Here is a 22,004-nt window from a genome sequence, read left to right as displayed (position 1 = left end):
GTAAATTAACTTGTGAACTTGACTGATGATACTCAGCCTGCAGCAACAGTGTGTAGTGATACAGTCTATGGTAATGACACAGATTTGTGTTGTTGTTGTTGTTGTTGTTTTTACTTTTTAGTATCTTTCCACTGCCTCAGCTCTGTTTTGTCCTCAGTGTCTTTATATCCCAGTGAGTTTCGTTAATGGCCTCACTTTAACTAAACCCAATTGCTCCATGAGCCAACATGCATCTGATGGAGGGGGTCTTTTGGAGAAATAACACTGGACACCTCAAGCACAGTGTGATTTACCTGTAGTGGTGAAACATCACGTGCAGTAAAGTTAGTTAGTGCTTAGCTTCATGCGTGTGCCCGATGCAACATCACAAGAGATGTGCGTATGGTGGCCGATCTTCACTGGCACGAGACTTGCGGAGGTGCACGTGCACGGGCACCTGCCTGGCCCCTCCCACTGCGGTGCACGTCCCTCGCTTTTAGTGGAACGTATGAAACTCGAGCGCTGCGCGAGCCACTTTGGCTCCAAACGCCACGGGCGGACTCCAACCGGCTCACAGTGGTTGGATCCAAAATGGCAGCCAGTTTCCTCATTCGGCCAGTCGCCCTGCAGAGGCGGTTTCCACGGCAACGTCCGTCAGCTGCGGAGCCGGTGTGATTACGTAATGCGCAAGAGATGTTTATGTTGTGGATGAGAAGTAAAGGAAGATGCAGACTGTGCACGTGGGTGCGTGGATGGATTGGTGAGGCTGTTGTCGAGCAGAACTGATAAAAAAAACAACTGATGTCGGTTTTTGCAACAATAACATAAACATTTAAAAACATTTAGGACTATAAATTGGAAATCATAAGCTGTTTATTTCAAATAAAATCAGAGCCTATGATGAGTGACCTTAATAGAGAATGACCTCACTGTTTCTGCGGAAGGAGGACCGTGTGTGTGTGCGTGCGTGCGTGCGTGCGTGTGTGCGTGCGTGTGTGTGTGTGTTTGGGAAGCCGAGAGAGAGAGAGATAGAGAAGAGAGAGAGAGAAGAGAGGGGGGCTGATGATGGGACAGAGCGCGAGTTACATCCAACTTGTGTGAAGTTGCGGAGCTGCGCAGCTTCATCCCCGCGTCCTTCATGCGGGAGATGTTGCGGTCCACTGCGCATTTCTGACGAACATTCACCCACACGGTGACCGTCAAAGTTTAAAGAGCAGAGATGACGGTGCTGAAGGAAATCCCGGAGAAATGGTTTCCAGTCCTTCTCCCCCTGCAGAGAAAGAAACAGAAAGGACTCGATGGAGGCAAATCTAAAAAGGGGAGAGGAGGTAGGAGTTTGTTGGACGGATTCACAGATGTCTTGACTCTTCATCGTTATCATGTTTTCTGTTTCTTCATCATCAGTGGTCGATGGTTGTTCAAACTGTATTTCACATTTGTTCAAATAAATCATCCCTCATCCTCATAAAAGTCCAAGTTTCATCCACACTCCCTCATCTCACTCATTTCATACTGAGGTGTGTGTGGACATGTGTGTCAATCCCCTCATATTACATGTCTCCAGGAAACACACACATATATATATATATCCCTATATCAAATAGGGAAATTGCAGTGACTGTCATATATGTCATATATATTATGTCATATATGTCTGAAGTGTACTTCATGTCAATCTGGATTTAACTGCCTATCTGTGGTTTTGGCTTAGTCTCCCTTTAGTTGTTTAGTTTTCAGTCCCAATAATATCCTGACCTATGTGACTCATTGTGAGTCATTACTCAATATTTTGCCTTTTTTCTCTGATGTTTTGTTCTAAAAAAAAACAAAAACTGAGTTGATGTGAATGTGAATTTTGTGCACATAAGTAAAGGATGTCCTTGTTTCTGCTGCCTGAGACACTGATCAATCCTCCAGGCGCCAGCTTCCGCTGTCACTGCACTGCCTCATCTGTATCCTTATTCCTCCACTATCACAAATCGCGCTGGACGTGCACCTTCATTTGACCTCCAGCCCATCAGTCTGTCACTGTGTCACTTGCATCGTTTCTCCAAAAATTAGATCACCAGGCGCATGCGTGTGATAATGTGTGTGTGTGCACGCGCCTGGCCGCAGACGCTTCTCCTATCCTGTGTTCATCTAATTAAATCAGCCACAGTGAGTGATGATCACATCTCCAAAGTCGGATCCTGACGCAGGTTTTATTCATTCCAGGGACAGAAACATTCCCCGTAGCTCAGACTGACTCTGCTCTTAGGTCATTACTGCTGTGACTTCAGTCTGTGTGATGAGAGTGTGTGTGTCACGGAGACAGAACGGGATTCAGAGCTATGGCACGTGCCCTCTGTCCAGGCATGGGAGGAAGAGTGTTAAAGAGACAGGGGGTGGTTGATAGAAGAAGAGTGCGTTTGTACAATTAGTCATTGTGTGCACTATTATTCTAGTTTGAATCCATATTTATTTACTCCTCTACCTCTCAGTTGTTTGTGGAGACCTAATGCTCGCAGCAGTTTCTCAGTAATGGAGCTTTATAGATTTATACAGACGTGCTGTGCAGCAGTTGGTCTGCGTCAGGGCTTCTAATGCCCTTGAAGCTATCAGAGACATTAAACACTTGACGGGCATTTTGCTAGAGATGCTCACCCTGTATTCAGGCTGGGCCGGTCAGCTCGCACAGGAACGACAGGAGGGACGCGCACTGTCTGCTCCTGACTCTGTGCTTACCTGGCTCACTTCATGGAGGGTCAATGCAGCCTTGGCACTGACAGACGTAGTCGGCGAACACTTGCCCCACAAAGTGACACAGCGACCTTCAGATAGAGCGGAGAAGTGCCAGAGAGAAAAAGCAGAGGAGCAGATAGAGGACTGGAAGATGTTCAACAAGATAGATTTAGGATATTTGTATCAGACTAATGTGATGTTGTTCTATTATATTAAAGTTTAAAGAGGGGACATATCAAATAACATCGGACCTTAGCTGTGTTTCTATATTCTATTTGTATCTACACTCAGAAATCTGACAGCTACACCTCAAATCAACCTTAGATACGCATAAGGTCAAATAAATCTATCACCACTGTACCAAAAAGCACTTAACTGTGGGATTTGTATACATATATTTCCAAACAGGAACAATGCAGATATTTCTTTTATATTTTATTCCATTGTAGTTAATAAGTATTACAGATCAATGGGTAGGAATGCTTTGTGGCAATATTGAATATTTACATGATTTTTTTATCAATGTGATCAGTTATCTATATTTTGGGGGGTTTCATTTTATGGAATAGCCCAAATCAAAGATTCTTGCCTGGTTATTTTCCATTTTCAGTTTTATTCTTTCATTTTAAATTCAGTGTATTACAATATTTAACAATATAACAAGCACAGAGATTGTTTCCATCTCATCCACTTATACCCTTATAACTCTCACCAGATGTGAGCATCTACTCCAACCTTAAAATACGTAACAAAGCTAGAGATGGAGAATCATTTGTATTTTATTATCTTGACTAAATCAACTCTGACAACAGCCCAGCTGCTCTATAACCGGCCAGAACTCATCTGCCACATCCGATGTGTCTCACAACCTGACAACAAAGAGGAGCTCGCTGTCTCTACAGCACAGGCATAGATGAGAGGTGTGAGCTGTGGGAGGTGAGACAGGTCTTCAATCTGCTGCAGAAATACAGGAAACCACAGTGTCTTTTTTCATGTACGTGCATGTGATTCTGGGGTAAAAGCTTCTTCTGTTTTGTGCTGTCCCTTCCTGTGGCGCCTCACTGTCTCAGTCAGACTTCAGACTTTATGGTTTCAGAACTGTACCCTACCTCTGTGCATAACCAACAAGGCTTTGGCCCTGAATTTCCTGTCTGCGTGTGTGTGTGCGTGCGTGTACTGAGCTGTGTACAGCCCCTGTGCAAAACAGGCCAGTCATTTAAAAAGCAGTCTCATCAATATTAGAGGAGAAAGGCCTGATGGAGGAGGAGGAGGGGAACTCCAAAACTACTCTGCATCAGCATGTACAGAAACCGAAAAACAGCAAGAAGATAAAGAGCAGGGTCAGGAGGAGAGAGGGACATGAGCTGCAGACAAAAATAAAGACATTTCACTGGCTAACTTTTACTCTCTTTAGATTCAAGATTGTACTTTAATGTAATGTGTGATATCCATCTGTGGTCTTGTGTGAATAGCTGAGTCCCAGTCCTCATTTGAACTCATGCAGATAATAATTATAATATAATATTAAACTGTATTTAAATAGCACATTAAGAGGATTAAATGCAGCTCAAGGTGATTTACACACAAATGGAAAAAATGGAGATGAACCTTTGGGGCTCCTCTGGGACATTTTTGGCTTTTTCAGGTTTTATCTTTTGATAATTTATGTTGCGCTAAAGCATACAGTGTGTGAATTTTTTGTTCTCAAGGTGGTTTATATATAAAACAGAACAAAACAAGCTCAAAAACAGAAAATATTAAAACAACAAAATGTATAAAAAAGGGGTTAAACCAATTTTAACATTACAATAAACTTAATAGTTGAATAAATTGAAAGCAAGATCATTGAAATAAGTTTTGAGCATTTTTTTTTACGTGTCGACACAGAAAGAATTTCTATTATGTAGTGGGATGAACTCACACACTCCTACATAGGTGCTTGTTGTGTATCTAGCCCAGATTGGACATCTGGTCATTAGTAGACAGAAGCATCAGTTGATTATGAGGTGATTCATTTTCTTATTAGTGTGTTTATGTGTGTGTGCATGAGACAGAGGGATTCTGGCCCTTCGTCTCCATCGATGATGCTCAAGCAAACTCCAGCAGACACTCCAGCTGCACTGATTTAGAAATAAATGCATACACATCGTCAAGTGTCCGTCTCCTTCTCTCCGTCTCTCTCCAGGTCACCAGAGGATATTAACGATACTGATGTTTGCAGTTTGATACACACAGATGCAGCAGTTTGGCTGCTGTCTGTTTATTCTTGTTTTCGTACTGTGTCATCCTTTGTGCCTCATTTTTGCGTCTTGTGTTTCTGCAGAGGAGGAGAGAAGGGTCAGGGCCAATGACAGAGAGTACAACGAAAAGTTTCAGTATGCGGTGAGCGAGTCTCCTGTTTCCTCCTCTGTGTGTGTGTGCAATGTTAGAAAGAATTCATCCTAAATGTGATCAGAGTTCATCTTAACTTTATCTGCTATCCCCTCCGATCGTCCAGAGTAACTGCATCATGACATCCAAGTACAACATCATCACCTTTCTGCCCGTCAACCTGTTCGAGCAGTTCCAGGAAGTAGCCAACACTTACTTCCTTTTCCTGCTCATACTACAGGTGAGGAATAAAGAGAGAGAAAGATATGTGGGTAAAAAGGTTGTTTGTTTAAACAAAGGTGTGTCAGTAAGTGATAGTTGGTTTAAGACATGTAAACCCAAAGATATTTGCAGGTAATACAAGTTAATTATACCAGGAAAGTTGATCATAAAGCGGAATGAAAATGCAAAAATAAACAACCCAAAAACAAGCTCTGACATCAATTCTGTGTGTGTAGCGAGTTCTTATTTATAAAAAATATTATTATTAAACTACTTTTTGAGTTAGTCTGTGTTGACTCTATTCCCACGTAACATAATCGTAGAAACTATCTGAAGATCTGAACAATCCCCCTCTCTGTCTCTGTGTAGTTGATACCTCAGATCTCCTCCCTCTCCTGGTTCACTACCATTGTGCCTTTAGCTCTGGTGCTCATCATCACTGCAGTGAAGGATGCCACTGACGACTATGTGAGCACAATTTGCCCGCACCACACACTGACACTATTCTGAATTATTGCACAAACAACTGGAAAATGTGGCGAAAAGCTAAAGTTGCAACTTTGTCTCCCGCAGTTTCGTCACAAGAGCGACAACCAAGTGAACAACCGTCAGTCTCAGCTCCTCATCCGTGGCTCGTGAGTCTGCTTGTTCTTCTTCTTTATACTGTCGCCTCTTAAACTGAGTCTTCTAATTCTTGAATCCTTTATTCGAGATTAGACAGATTTTATTGACAATGTTTCTTAAACCTTTGTAGGTTTTGTAACTTCACCTCATCTCTTGGTTTTCTCTGTTGCAGTCTTCAGAATGAGAAGTGGATGAATGTGCGAGTGGGTGACATCATTAAACTGGAGAACAACCAGTTTGTGGCAGTAAGTGTGTGTCCAACGCACAACCACACTCACACACACACACACACACACGCACAGAAACACACGCACTCTCACACACAAACACAGTCAGTGATCAGTAGTCCCGCAGGGCCCTTTAAACATCAGCTTAATTACAACTTAGCCGTGGACTGAATAGTTTTCTTATCATTTTCTGCATGGCTGTATATGCTGTGTCATTGACAAAATGCTATAATGCTAAATGCCAAATTACAGTAGATTTCAGTATGGGCCTCATTAGCATAGGCTACTTTTTTTAACGAGAGTACTTGAAGTCGAGATGAGGTTTTTTTTTGCTTTGCTAATCGACACAGACTCTAATCACTGTCATCAAAGCTTTTCTGATGATGTTCCTGTGCCGCCTGTGCCGTGCAGCGCGATGCCAGCCTCACCTCTCATATCTATTTTCAGGCTGACCTGCTCCTGTTGTCCAGCACTGAACCTCACGGGCTCTGTTACATCGAGACAGCCGAGCTGGACGGGTCAGAAAACACAGCACACACCTCACACTGGACACACAGTACCTCACAGTCTGCCGCGCTACATCTCAATCGCTGCGTGCTGTTGTGTTACCTTTGCAGGGAGACCAACATGAAGGTGCGTCAGTCGGTATCGGTGACATCTGAACTCGGGGACCCGAACAACCTTTTTTCATTTGACGGTGAGATTTGAAGTCAACATGATCTTCTTATGGTTTCTCGCGTTGGTTCATCTTCCTTTCTCGAGATCGTAAAGGTCAATGGTTTTCGATTTGACACAGATGTTGTGCACCACATAGACAAACTTTCTGCCTATCACAGCCTGTCATCATCTGCCCACTGGAACACACACACACACACACACTGCTCGCCTGCTCAGGAAAATGCATGGCTGCAGAAAATCAACTCACACTTTGCCATCTTATCACCTTACAAAAGGTGTGTGTGTGTGTGTGTGTGTGTGTGTGTGTGTGTGTGTGTGTGTGTGTGTGTGTGTGTGTGTGTGTGTGTGTGTGTGTGTGTGTGCGTGCATGATTGTGTGTGCTCCAGCTTTTATGTGTATGACAGCACCATGATGTCAGGTGGATGATTAATCCAACACTACATCATATAGCTGAGAAAATAAATCTGGCACTGTAGTAGGGTTTGGTGGACATCTGTGATATAGCATCTACTTTACATTGTGTGTGTGTGTGTGTGTGTGTGTGTGTGTGTGTGTGTGAAGGTGAGGTGGTGTGTGAGCCCCCTAACAACAAGCTGGATCGTTTCTGTGGGACTTTGTACTGGAGAGACAAGAAATACACCCTAACCAACCAGAAGATGCTGCTTCGAGGATGTGTCCTCCGCAACACTGAGGCCTGCTACGGCCTGGTCATCTTTGCAGGTTGGTGTGTGTGTGTTTACTTGTGTGTGAAATGTGTGTGTGTGTGTGTGTGATGCATGTAACAGATCGCACTTTCTCTGGTTTTGTTCCAGGCCCAGATACCAAGCTGATGCAGAACAGCGGCCGCACTAAGTTCAAGCGTACGAGCATCGATCGCCTCATGAACACTCTGGTCCTCTGGGTAGGACGTCCCCAAACTTCTCACCTATTATATAATATTTAAGGATATGATCTCAGTGGCTTCAGTCTAGTTTCATATATCCCCACTAATATCCAAAGATTCAATTGTAAAACATCTGATTGTCTCTTTCCTCAGTGTTTCTCCATCTGTGTGTCTCTGTCAGATCTTTGGCTTCCTGGTGTGTATGGGTGTGATCTTGGCTGTGGGTGACGCTGTATGGGAGAGAGAGGTGGGTACCCTGTTTCAGAGCTACCTGCCCTGGGACCCTCCTGTGAACAACTTCCTGTTCAATGCCTTCCTCTCCTTCTGGTCCTACGTCATCATTCTCAACACCGTGGTGCCTATCTCTCTGTATGTCAGGTGAGGAGAAGTCCGACATTTTCTGGAGTTTTCCTCTCCCCCATGAAGAACGCAGCAGGAGATTGTTTGGCTCAGACTCGTTCATAACAACAGGAAAATGTCATGAACGCAGCAGGAGATTGTTTGGATCAGACTCGTTCATAACAACAGGAAAATGTCTGGAGCTTTCAGGCGAGGGGTGGGTGGGGGAGCCTCTTTTTCATCCTGAGATATATATATTTCTTTTTTTCCATATATATATATATAACACAATAATGTTTCAACATGTTTAATGTTTAATAATGTTCAAGTCCAGATGAATTATCACATTTTTATATGTTCAATGGGCATTAGGGAAACAGACTGCAGCTATATAGTGACTATTGCTAAAGACAGATCCCAAAAAATCACTTCAGGTAGTCAGGGGTCATTTGTGACCACATTGATCATAAAATGCAAATGCAGGAACTTGCTGTAGGGAAGCAGGAGTATGTGTAGTTTTCAATATGACTAATTTGAGAAGTAGAAACTCAAGGGCTCACACAGGCACAAAATAATGAATTAATGTCAAAACAGATTACAGTTCTGAACAAGTTGGAAACCAGATGGGTACCCTGCAGATGATAAAAAAAAAAAACTACATATTTGCCTCTTGAGAAAAAAGCAAAAGTGGTTCTTGTGCAACCTCATATCATAGACACAGTTTGCATGTGATGTAAATGGTACTGCCAGGTTTAAAAAGGCACGAAAGATTAATGCTACTCTGGTCTGTATCTAAACATGTCATTAAACTCTATCCCTCTGTCTCCTGTCTGTGTATCAGTGTGGAGGTGATCAGGCTCGGTCACAGCTACTTCATCAACTGGGACCAGCAGATGTTCTGCTCACAGTGTAACACAGCGGCCGAGGCCAGGACCACCACTCTGAATGAGGAGCTGGGGCAGGTGAGCATCTACACGCTGCGAGCAAATACAGGTCTGTGTGTGTGATACTGATCTGAGCTTCTGGTACTTTTCTGATCCTTCTGATGCTTTGTTACTTAATGTACCATTTGCATTAATTGAAAAAAAGAGGTTAAATTCAGCAGTAACACTGAAAGGTGTTTCAGGCTTCACACAAATGAAATGCACCCGCAGACTAAGAAGAATCAAAATTCACAGAGACGGAGGTTTGGTTTGAAGAATATTTATATTCAGTATAAGCAGTTAGAAAATCTCTAACATTACGTTTCTTTAGTTACTTTGTTATGTGTAACTTTAGAACAATTATTTGTGATGTTTTTTATATTTAGGTTGAATACATCTTCAGTGACAAGACTGGAACTCTAACTCAGAACATCATGAGCTTCAACAAGTGCTCCATCAATGGACAGACTTATGGTAAGTGCAGAAGTAAAGAAGTAAAGCTAACGCACCCACAACGAGAGCAAGACAATTTCATTTGTCAATGCTACACCTGCCAATCTATTGGTTGGGCAGTTTTATGGACTAGGAAAAAATAGGGGAACATATGGAATGAAGCATGATCAAAATACACAACGTGGCGTTTGTGTTGTGTTGTCAGGTGAAGTTACAGACCCACTTGGACCTCAGCCAACGGTACGCGACCTCAAAACACACAGTCACATAAACATATGTGCAGTTTTTACTCCATCTATGTGCTTACTACCAGTTATTATTATCACGGCTCCATTTATCCTCAGAGGCTGGACTTTACCCCCTTCAACCCCCTGGCGGACCTGGACTTCTGTTTCTATGACGGCACGCTGCTGGAATCAGTGAAAGTGGGAGACTCGCACACTCACAAGTTTTTCCGCTTGCTCTCCCTCTGTCACACGGTCATGAGCGAGGAGAAGAGCGAGGGTGAGAAGAGGAAACCGGGAGGTTGATAACGACACCAACATACATCGCCTGTCCATTATTTATTTTCGATTATCCGTCATTATTTCGTCTGTGTTTCCAGGGGAGCTGGTTTATAAGGCTCAGTCTCCAGATGAGGGCGCTCTGGTGACAGCGGCTCGAAACTTTGGATTTGTGTTTCGCTCCCGAACGCCGGGGACGATCACCACCACGGAGATGGGACGACCCGTCACCTACACGCTGCTCGCCATTCTGGACTTCAACAACATACGCAAAAGGATGTCTGTCATAGGTGGGGAGATTTTATTGCTTTGAAAAAGAAATCTGGAAAATGTATCTCTATTGATTTTTAGTTTTAAGGTTGGTAAACGTATGACGAAAGAATAGATTAGGAAGAAATTGGATTTTTAAATATCATTTTTCTAATCTGCTGTTTAAATTGTCAGCTGGGATCGGCATGGATGGATAGTGGACGGATGGATGGTTCCTCCGAGTTTTTCCCCATTTAGCAATTAGCAATTTTGGGTGCATGCAGACATAAATATTTTCTTTTCATTGTATCTATGGTGGACGACACAGTGGTGCAGTGGTTAGCACTGTCGCAAAAAGGTTTGAATCCCGGTTCATGGAGTTCTACCCGTGTTTGCGTGGGTTTTGTCCAGGTACTCCGGCTTCCTCCCACACTCCAAAGACAAGCAGCTTATTAGGTTAATTGGAGACTCTAAAATTGACTATAAATGTGGGCGTGTCTCTGTATGTTAGCCTTGCGATTCGCTGGGGACCTGTCCGAGGTGTACCAGGATGTTCCCTTGACCCCAGCTCCTAGAAAGGGCAAGCGGTATATATGTTGGATGGATGGATTGGTTGTATCTATGGTAAAAAAAATCATATTCAAAAAGCCTTGTATTGTAATTATGATTTGATCAGAAGGAGCAAATGTTTTTATGCTGAATTCTTGAGACTCTATAAACAAAAGCACCATGTACATTGGAGGGACAACACCCCTGAGTTATGGAGTTATTCAGGTTTAAATCACAAATCGTGTATTTTAGGTACACACTCCTCCAGACTGACAGCAGATGAGCTATTAGTCATGTTTACATTCGATCCCTCTGTGAGAATTCACTGTGTGTTCCTGTGATTTATCTTCTCGTAAAATGCTGGAAAACTGCCCAGAAAATCTCTGGTCATAAATCACTGGTACCTTAGCAACAACTTTTGGTCTATAGCAACAGAGCAGCAACACCACGACCACGATATATACATCGACAGCCTTTGTGACCGTCTGTACGTGGGAATGTCATTAGTTCAAGCAACTGAGGAAGAGGAGTCTGGTTATTGAAGATGAAGGAGGGCTCGTATGGATTTTGTCTTCTTTAATCTAGGTTTTTCATTGTTCAGTGCGTAACCCAGAGGGCAGGATCCGCCTGTACTGTAAAGGAGCTGACACTGTGCTGCTGGAGCGACTCCACCCATGTAACCAGGAACTGATGAATATCACCTCAGACCATCTCAATGTGAGTAACGCACAAGTGCCCTGACAGTTCTGTACTGCCATCTAGTGTCTGCACACTCCAAAGCAGCTGTAACGTTGGCATTGCATCAACTTTTTCCTGCTCAGATCAGATGATGTGAATCACCCTGACATGAGGCAGACACAGACATTGCGTAGGCCTAAAAGAAATAGAGGAATAGAATATCTTCAACTCGTAGGATGTGTTTGTTTCTCCCCCTTTGAATCTTCATGTGTGTGCATATTGTTGCCTCCACCAAGGAGGTTATGTTTTCATCTGCGTTTGTCTGAACCCATTGAATTTTGAAGCCGATCCAGATCAGGGGATGGATCCAGGATCGTGTTTTCACTTTCTTTGACATCGTGCGCTCTTCAACATTTTCACAGATTTCTCAGAGATTAATTCATGGATCTTGATGAAAAAAACCAGGCACATTCACAGAACTTATATCCATGAGTGTGTGCAATTTAGTTAGGCTTTATTGAATTTAAGGGGACTGTTGGGCCTTGGTGGAGGTATGCGCTCTATGTTTGTGATTGTACATGTACTTCAGGAGTACGCAGCAGACGGTCTCCGGACCCTGGCCCTGGCCTACAGGGACCTGTCAGAGGACGAGTGGGAGGCGTGGTCAGAGAGCCACCGCTGCGCCGACAAGGCCACCGACTGCAGAGAGGACCGGGTGGCAGCCGCCTATGAGCAGATCGAGCAGGACATGATGGTCAGTGACTTAATCTGAGAGTGTGCACATGCTTGTTATTTAAATTTTGGGGCGTCTTCTTTCAGTAGCAGTTTGACTTTCATTTTGAAGCTTCAAATCATTTGTTTCTCACCAAATATGTCCTTCCTTAAACAGAATAAAAGGGGAACTTAGTTTATTTGCGGAGGGAAATTCCTTTCTTTTCGTGTAGCTGAACAAATTTGTTAGGTCATAATGTTGCAGAAGTTGATTTTAATGTGAGTTATTAGTGGTAACTAAACTAACCCAACTGCATCATTAAGCAGTAACATTCAATCTCTTTTAAATCCATTTAGAATTTTCTACTGGTATGGTACTGAAATTTGTGTGTGTTTGTGTGTGTGTGTGTGTGTGTGTGTGTGTGTGTGTGTGTGCGTGTAGCTCCTGGGGGCCACAGCCATTGAGGACAAGCTGCAGGAAGGTGTCCCAGAGACCATCGCTGTCCTCTCTCTGGCCAACATTAAAATCTGGGTTCTCACTGGAGACAAGCAGGGTGAGACGCACACACATTTGCACCAACTGTCGGGAGCAGTTGGCTTGCTGTTGTTAAAAAAGTAGCAGCATTTGCCAAGGTTCAAACAAATGAGAGTTTTTATAGCAGCCATGTCCTCTGTGTGCATTCAACCGTTCATGTGTACACGCCACTGGGCCTCTGTTGCCAACTCACTCTGAGACTGAGGTCATACAACTTGAAACCTGCAAGTTCCTGTGTACAAAGCAAGAGCTGGAACAATGAAATCCATCCAGCAAATACATATGGACAAGTTTGAATATAGATGTCCTCCAAACTAACACAAATTCAGAAACAGATAAGGTCAAAATCAGTTTTACAAAACTATGAATATTGTTGGTGACAGCTGATTCAAACTGTTGGTCACACAGGTCGGGAAATCAGCGCAGACTTTCTTAACCTGCCTGTTTGGAATGAGCAAGGTTTATTAATATTGAACATATTGATTGCCCAAATCACACCAAATCCAATATTACACTCCCATGGGCCCTTAACAATACACATGCCAAGTGTGAAGTCAATGAGATGAACGCTGAGCCACATACAGACAGAGATTTCAGATGGATTATTAGATTTGTGCTGGGTCGGTTCTCCATGCAGCCACAATTGAATGTATAAAAGTCTGTGGCTGCAATAACAAGACTTTTGCAAAGACCACGCAGGCAACCTAAGGGGCTGTCAGTCACTGTATAAGAGAAAGTATCACTCGGTATCACACTGTGTCACACCATGTATTCTACCTGTTATCCTGGCACTATGTTCAGTTACTGCAGTGACCCTCTCTCACTCTCTCACACAGAGACGGCTGTCAACATCGGTTATTCCTGCAAGATGTTGACAGATGACATGACCGAGGTGTTCATCATCAATGGTCACACGGTCCAGAGCGTGCGGCAGGAGCTCAGGTAAAGTCTCCTTGTCTGGAGTGGATGGATGAATGTCCATCTTTGTCCCCGTCAACACGCGTCCATTGACACTGTAGTATCCACACTGTGGGTGTTAGTCAGAAAAGAAACTAAGAAGTGTATGCAGAAGGAAAAACTCAAATTGACTTTACAATTTCCTTTACTTAAATTTGCATAAAAACATGATTTTGGACTGGAATGGCTCTCTCATTGTTGATGTGACTGCCACTGTGCTGCCTCACATATGAGCACACACTGTATTGCCCTAATGTGTGGTTCCTAAAAGTTTGCATGGCCTAAAGATTGCATGTGACAGTTCCGAAAACCTGTGCGAGTTGCAAAAACGTGTAGAGTTAAGATTTGCTTAGTTAACTTTATTGGCATTGGTGAGCTGAAAGAGCACACTCCCGAAACTGAGCATTAATATCAGCTTATTGTGATTAAAACTATTTGTCAACTTTCTATAGTCAAATATCTTGAACATATGAAAATATCTTATTGCCAGAAATAACCTATACACTATGGAACAGCTGGCCTCAACTCACCACTGTCTCCTTACTGAGCTGCTCTTTTTTTAAATTTAATAATACCGTCCCATATTTCTCTCCACTTTCGATATGTTTGTTCATGTGTCTTTGTTTTCCTTCTCCACCATCCGTCTTCTCATTTCCTCTGTTAATCCTTCACACAGCCTGTTGTGTGTCTGGTGCTGTTTCATGCCCCGCTGACGTGGAGTTTGTTTGTCTCGCTCTCCAGGAGGGCGAGGGAAAGGATGATTGAGCTGTCACGCGCCAGAGATGGTGGGAAGGAGTCGGGGATGGAGGGATGGGGAGAGGCCTACTTCAGTGGCAATGGACTCAGAGAAGGACAAGAGGGAGATGGCACAGAAAGAGGAGGAGGAGGAGGAGGAGGAGGAGGGAAACCTCCCCAGTGCCCTCCTCCTCCTTCTCCCCCTCCTTCTCCCCCTCCCCCCCCTTCTCCCCCTTCACCTCCCTCCAACCTCATGGACAACGTCTCTGGAGAGTTTGCCCTCATTGTCAACGGTCACAGTCTGGTAGGAAAAACACGTCACTCTCATGTTATACACACACCAAACAGGACCACTGAGAATTAAACAGTCAACTGTCAGGAAACAGCAAGTTGTCATCAACAAACCGTATTTTCAGTTTATTCAGACTCTGAAACTCTGACACCTCTCTGTAACCTTGAACTCTCGACTCTCTCTGTCCCGCTCTCTGACAGGCCCATGCTCTCGAAGCCGACATGGAGACGGAATTCGTGTCGACAGCGTGCGCATGCAAAGCGGTCATCTGCTGCAGGGTCACGCCGCTGCAGAAAGCCCAGGTGGTGGAGCTCATCAAGACACACAAGAAGGCCGTCACTCTGGCTATAGGAGATGGCGCCAACGACGTTAGCATGATCAAAAGTGAGTTTCGGGATCCAGGGTGCAACCGGATTATTGTTGTGATGGAGAGCAAAGAGAAAGAGAGAAGTAGGGCTTAGTGCACGTGTGTGTGGCGTGACTCATTCTCAGCAGAAGTATGGTGGCAGATGACGTTCGTAGCAGTGATGATGTGGAAATGTGTGTCGGTGTGTTGAGGATGTTTTCTCAGCATCAAAACACACGCAGGTTGCTCAGTTCCAGTAAGCTCATACAATACAGATGAACCCTGACCAAACCCACAGAATGTTCCAAGATGCCAAAAATGTCGGGCTGATCTTTGGGGGAATGTAACGAAAAAATAAACATGTATGATACAAAAAGACACGATACAATAAGATAAGAAACTATACGACATAATACGATACGATGCAATATTATACGATTCAAAACAATAAGATACGATACAATAGAATATGATAAGATGTTATACGAAACAATACGATACCACTGTAATGCTCCTCTGGAATTTGTCTTGGGTCCCAAGACGTGTAGCCTGCAGTGCAATCAATATTATCACTCCCTAACACTTGGTACTCCCACACAGGGACACTGACATTGCTCGGAAGGGAAACCTTGATTTAACAGTGTAAAAGACAGAGGAACAAATGAGTTCTGCAGTGTGTTCAGTCGAGCCCGTCAGGCTCAAAAGCGGATGTTCTTCAAATAACAGATGAGAGGCATCTGATGTAATATCACCTGCCAGAGACAAAATAAAATTATAATACGCAGCTCTTAAAACTCGACTCAAGTGCTTGTCCCACAATCTTTGAGCAGATTCGTAGCAGTCTATATGACATCAAACTTCGTCAAGAGCTGCAACAGTGTGATTCAGACACAGTGTGTGACTGTCCAGCCAGTGTTAAATAAGTTTGATTTCTAACCTCATGCTGATTAAGGGAAAACAAAATGACGCAACTGGATGTTAAGAGGTTAGCCCAGTAACCCCATGTTCTGTTTCTTGAAGTGTGTTTGTAATATTCTGTGTTGTGTAAGTGTTGCATCACTCTCCATGACTGTCTGCGTATGTACATGGATAAATGGATACATTTTTAGTACAAAAAAGAAATGCAGTCAGTGATGGGTTGCGTTGATTCAGATCTTTTTTCTGATCTTAAGATATCAAAAATATCTGTACTAACTTTTAATATGGCATGCTCACAATTGTAATTAACAGATTTGTTAATCTTAATAAACCCTTTTCAAGGCATAAGAAGTAATTTACAAGCCACTAATAAGAACAACGTTGGATTGCAAGGTTGTGCAAACAATTTCAACTAAAAAGCCCAAAAAGTCTTTCCGACAACAGTTTTATTTGACTCGTTTTCTTTCTCTCTGTCCTTCTCTCCTCTCCACTCCTCCAGGCGCTCACATCGGAGTTGGTATCTCAGGTCAGGAGGGGATCCAGGCCGTCCTCTCTAGCGACTACTCCTTCTCCCAGTTCCGATTTCTGCAGCGCCTCCTGCTGGTCCACGGCCGCTGGTCCTACCTGCGCATGTGCCGTTTCCTCTGCTACTTCTTCTACAAGAATTTTGCCTTCACCATGGTGCACTTCTGGTTCGGTTTCTTCTGTGGCTTCTCAGCTCAGGTCAGAGAGGCTGGGTCACGGGGGATAACGTAACATAGCACGGGGTTAGGAAATGAACGTGATGATTTTAACTGTGTGTGTTTTGTGTGCGTCTCCTCTCTCTCCCGTAGACTGTTTATGATCAGTACTTCATCACACTCTACAACATTGTCTACACCTCCCTCCCTGTGCTAGCCATGGGGATATTTGACCAGGTCGGTTCAAAGTATTACCAAGTATTGCGTATTGAGTATCATAAATGACGCTGTTGCACAACTAGGACAGTTTACCACAATATTTTAATATGAGGAAATGGAGCGACGCCGGCGAGCTAGTTCAGGCAGCCAACTCGAGCTGCGCTGCTCCAATCATGTGAAATACATCATGTGACATACCTCACTCTCCACAACCATCTATAATACACACCCACCTTATCAGGTGGTCTATTTAAGCATAGAGACATTTCCCATCATCCCCTTTTCTCGCACTGCTGCTGCAGTATTGCTACCAGTTGCTTCAGCGCCTCCACCACCCCAGCATCAACCTGTAGGCTCCGACGGGGGGTTACAAGTATTTACTCATCATTTATCCCATCATTCCTGTGTAATCATATTGGGGAGTGATTAAGTTGGAGCCTAGACTCCAAACACTAAACCTGTTCTACTGCTGCAATAAACGTTTGAACGTGAGTTGTCTGACTAAATTTGCAGTAACTTTTTTTTTTACAAAATTACAAAATAAACCTAATTCAAATAGTACTTTCATTAACAAACAATTGTTCCAAGTCATGTTGTTCTTCAAAAAAGCTTAGAAAATAATGAATTGTAATAAATGTTCATATTTGTTGTTAGTGTTGTTACTAAGTAACATGGGCCAGTTCCCCCCTGGCACCGCAACTAAAAAAAGTTTTAAGAAAAGATTCAAAAGACACTTAAGGACGTTGCCTGTCTGATCTCAGTAGGTTGACAGTTCCACAGGTTGGGGGCTCTAACATCCAAGGCCCAGTCACCCTGGGTCACCAGACGTGATCTGTATCCTGTAGTAATGACTCCTCCACAGCAGGGTCTTGTTCTAACCAATGTATTCCCTCGTGTTGTGTCTTAATGCAGGATGTTCCTGACCACAGGAGTCTGGAGTATCCGAAGCTGTATGAACCCGGGCAGCTCAACCTCCTCTTCAACAAGAAGGAGTTCTTCATCTGCATCACCCAGGGCATATACACATCAGTGGTGCTGTTCTTTGTCCCCTATGCTATCCTGTCTGATGCCACTCAGAGCAACGGAGTGCCCCTCGCCGACTACCAGACCTTCGCTGTCACCACGGCGACAGCACTGGTCATCGTGGTCAGCGTCCAGGTGGTGTCTGCTTTCCTTACTGCCGGGAACCATCATGTTCCACAGCTGTTTGTTCTATCGTGGTGTCCTTACTGTTTTGTTTCTTTGCATGTGCCTCTGTGTGCAGATCGCTCTCGACACAGGCTTCTGGACGGTCATCAACCATGTGTTTGTGTGGGGTTCTGTCGGCTGCTACTTCACCATCATGTTGGCCCTGCACAGTCAGAGCCTCTTCAGGATCTTTCCCAGTCAGTTCCACTTTGTCGGTCAGTTAACCTTTACAGCTTATTAGTTAGTCGCACACACAAACACACCTATACTGGACTTTTGTGGCAGATGTCCACATATTTTAGAGATAATAATCTGTCAGCCAATGTTTTTTTACGCATAATGAAAACTAGAATGTTGATCATATCAAATCACCGATATGGTTTGACCCACAACTAAAGACATATGCAGAGATTTGTAAATATTTCATATTCACACACTCCAAAATCAAGAATTCACTGCACCTCCTGAAGTAATTTCACTCCAGCAGTGCGATCATGCAGTAAAGATGTCTTATACTCGTGTATGCATACAGTGTTTTTGTTCAAGTTTGTGTGTCTGTTTGTCTGTTTGTCTGTGTGTGAGTACAGGTAGTGCCCAGAGCACGTTATTGCAGCCGGTCGTGTGGTTGACTATTGCGCTCGCGACAGCAATATGCATAGTTCCAGTTTTGGCTTTCCGCTTCCTCAAGCTGGACCTGAAACCTCAGCTCTCAGACACGGTGAGAAAACGCACAGAAACACACAAAGTCTCTCACGCTGTCGTCTCCATCTACTTCATCGCAGCGCCAGTCAGTATCTTCTCCGCCGACATGTCCGGTCTAAACTGGGCTCGGCCAATGATTAACTGCACATGCACAAACAGCGTCAGCGTCAGTGTGTGGCCACCAGCGGCTTCGTGGACTTTAAATACTGTGCAAATATTGACTTGGACAGTGGAGCCTAATGACACAAGCTTTAGTTCTTGTGTGTAAGATGAGTGTGTGATGCAGTGATTGTGTGTTGAGCTCCCTCAGCATCCGACAGAAGCCGCTGTCGGCAAGTTGTAGAGACGTTCCTGTTTTTGATGTGTTTTTTCTTTGCACAGGTTCACACAGTATGTAACGGGCCAACAATAGCTAAAATAGCATGGAAAACTAAAAGACATTCAGTGGCACATGAACAACCAAGAATCATCAATGGAAAAAAAAACACATTATATACTCAGAAGTACAGATACTTTGTTAAAATGACTCGAGTAAAGGTATAAGTACTTATTCGACGTCTTTACTCAGGGAAAAGTATAAAAGTACAGGCTCTGAAATGTACTCAAGGTATCAAAGTAAAAAGCAGTCAGAAAGACTCAAGTACAGATACCTAAAGAATCTGCTTCACTACAGCAATAAAGTATTTGTGCTTTAATACTTCTCACCTCAGAGATTAACTGTATATTTTTGTGTTTCCATCTAGCTTTATTGAATAATCCTATTGACTGTGTTAAACTAACAATGACATTCACCTAGAAATGATGTCGCCCTTCGTCTATATACCAGGTGCGCTACACGCAGTTGGTGCGGCAGAAGAAGAGGAAGCCAGTTGGACGCAGTGTAGGAAGTGCCTGGCGTGGCATGGGCAGCGTGTCAGAGGGTCGTCTTGGCGCTCGTGGTGGTTCGAGGAGGTCAGGCTATGCCTTCGCCCACCAGGAGGGCTTTGGAGAGCTGATCACCTCTGGGAAGAACATGAGGCTCTCGTCCCTGGCCCTGGCCAACTTCGCCTCCAGACACAGCTCCAGCTGGATCGACACGCTCCGTAGGAAGAAACACACTCACACTCACACTCCCCCCAGCGCCTCAGGGGAGTGCAGTCCAGCGCCCAGTTGTGTCTCTGGGTCACTTCCTCCACTCTCAAACTCCTCCTCCGTTCTTGGTGGCTCACAGGAGACACCTATCGAGGAGGAAACGGCCCCAGCCCGTGATCTGCAGCCTGTTCCCGCTTTGTCCACAAAAAACCCACCATCTGCAGCACCGGGCCCAGAGTCAGCTGCACCTCAGGGTCCAGCTCAGGCCCCGAGTTCCAGCGTCCTCGGCTCCTCGGCAGTGAGATGCCACGGGGGAGACTCCCCTGGAGGCTGGACGCTCTCTCTTGGTAGTGTGCAGGTGAGCCGCCGTTATTCCCAATTGAACAAAACTGTTGAAACACATGAGAAATCCTACATCGTTTATTTATTCTTCCTTTCTCCAACAGGAAGCTCTGTTTGGTTGGAAAGGTTTCGCAGCTCGTAGCGGTGCATCCAACAGCCAAGGCCTACCCCCCGTCGCTAAGGAAACCAGCCACATTGAATGAAGCATTCATAATGAACGGAAGAGTTACTTGTTGGCTGCTGTTCATCAGATGTTTGCCCCTTCATACAGGATGTGCTCAGTGCTTTTCTGGAGATGTGCTGAGATACTGAGAGCATGTGGACTGTTTTAAAATCACACAGGGCTCTCCGCTCTGTTTCCCAGCTTATACATCTCAAAATAAACCATTTTCATCTGAATCACAGGAGAAAGTGACACTCCCTGATGAGATGGGCTTTGCCGACTATGAGCTGGGATTGAATGGTGATATATTGCACATGTTCCTACAGCGTACAATCATGAATGGCTGACAGGATATCATGAGATTGACGATGTACAACGTCTAAATGAGGGATGGAAATAGATGCGAAGATAACTTTATTATTATTCATTATCTCAAAGATTGTTTCCACTTTCACAAAGATTAGACTCGTTGACAGCTATAAGGCAAACAGTACTCCTCAAAATGAGCTGAATAACTTTCAGTGAAGTGTTTGTATCTCTGTGTTCACTATAGTTCTCAGTGAGAACGGTACCCTCAGCTACAGAACATTGCAAAAGACTCTTGCGAGATTTCTGAGCCTTTTTCTTTCATTGATACGTTTTATTTTACCTCTACTCCACATGTTCTCTTTTTTGCATCATATTGATGTGTTTTATATAAGGGCCCATATTTGAGTTGTACCTTACAGCAAACTCTTATTTTCTTCTGTTTGCAAGTTGGGCCTTTCTGTTGGTCTGACAAAGGCCCAGTTCATCTTTATGCACCTCTGATGTAATGATAGAGTCTGGCTGACTCGGACATGGCCGCAGTGCAAAGAAACTAAGTCTCGATCATACATGTCACTTTTTGTGTGAACCGGATTCATACCGTATACACACTGTTCAATAAGTGCTTTAAATTAGTCTTACTTTTTTTAGTCCCTATTTTTATTTGAATGAAGGGAAGAGGTTTGGGAATAATTATGCCTTAATAATGCCCAAATTTGAGTCAGCTTACCTCTCATTTCTGACTCCTGATGCATCCATCAAGCATGGCACTGCATCACATTGCAAATCCAGACATGGGGTGAGATAATCATTATAGGGTAAACAGAGGAACAATATAAATCTGCTCTCAGATCTCTCCAAAGGGGCAGAGGATATGGTCTGGAAAAACATATTAAAGAAGAATATGCTGTACCCTAGTTGGCCCCGTGCATTGTTCAAGCACGGGTCATTTCTGAGGGCAAAATGTGAAGCTGTCGAAAGGTGGTCAATAAACATATTACCCCTCTGTCACAGGAGAGAAACACACCGTGTCCATGCAAATCTCATTTCATGTAACAAGTTTCAGCTTGAAATGACTATGTTGCAAGAAGTAGAAACGTGTGTAGTGAAACGTGAAATTATGTAAAGTGAAAAAGAACTGAAAACAGGAGAATTTTACCACAAAAAACGTTATTGTGGCAAAAAGCTAAAATCATCTTTTGGTCTACTTCTTTATCTTGATGTGCCACTTTCTATATGCAAAGGTAGGAATATTTATAGATTTGAGCAGTGTTCAAATCAAAAAGCAGTTTTATTACCTTTAAATAAAAATAAAATGCAGCATTATCTAATTTAAAAGTGTGAAAAGCTGCAGAGTCAATTGGAATTGTGCCTCATGTGTGGATAATATCAGGATATTTAAATATAAATATAGACAGTGAGTATGTTCGATTTTTCTGAG

General features: G+C 43.7%; 1 protein-coding gene across 1 annotated transcript; it reads left to right on the top strand.

Annotated features, from left to right (window-relative positions):
- The first annotated feature begins 991 nt into the window (after positions 1 to 991).
- Positions 992 to 21,589, top strand: atp8b2 (ATPase phospholipid transporting 8B2). Its single transcript, XM_047340714.1, has 30 exons — positions 992 to 1,307; positions 5,024 to 5,082; positions 5,198 to 5,311; positions 5,662 to 5,760; positions 5,866 to 5,927; positions 6,089 to 6,161; positions 6,591 to 6,661; positions 6,761 to 6,840; positions 7,383 to 7,541; positions 7,634 to 7,722; positions 7,886 to 8,082; positions 8,885 to 9,005; positions 9,353 to 9,440; positions 9,625 to 9,659; positions 9,764 to 9,923; positions 10,024 to 10,212; positions 11,322 to 11,437; positions 11,988 to 12,152; positions 12,552 to 12,663; positions 13,481 to 13,586; positions 14,343 to 14,413; positions 14,570 to 14,640; positions 14,829 to 15,012; positions 16,392 to 16,615; positions 16,726 to 16,809; positions 17,704 to 17,949; positions 18,056 to 18,194; positions 18,567 to 18,697; positions 19,508 to 20,110; positions 20,199 to 21,589. The coding sequence occupies exons 1-30, from the start codon at positions 1,199 to 1,201 to the stop codon at positions 20,295 to 20,297; spliced, it is 4,056 nt and encodes a 1,351-aa protein (XP_047196670.1). The 5' UTR covers positions 992 to 1,198; the 3' UTR covers positions 20,298 to 21,589.
- Positions 21,590 to 22,004: the final 415 nt, after the last annotated feature.

The sequence above is a fragment of the Hippoglossus stenolepis genome, chromosome 8, assembly GCF_022539355.2.
Source record: "Hippoglossus stenolepis isolate QCI-W04-F060 chromosome 8, HSTE1.2, whole genome shotgun sequence".
Lineage (NCBI taxonomy): Eukaryota > Metazoa > Chordata > Actinopteri > Pleuronectiformes > Pleuronectidae > Hippoglossus > Hippoglossus stenolepis.
This window is presented reverse-complemented; position numbering and strand designations above follow the sequence as displayed.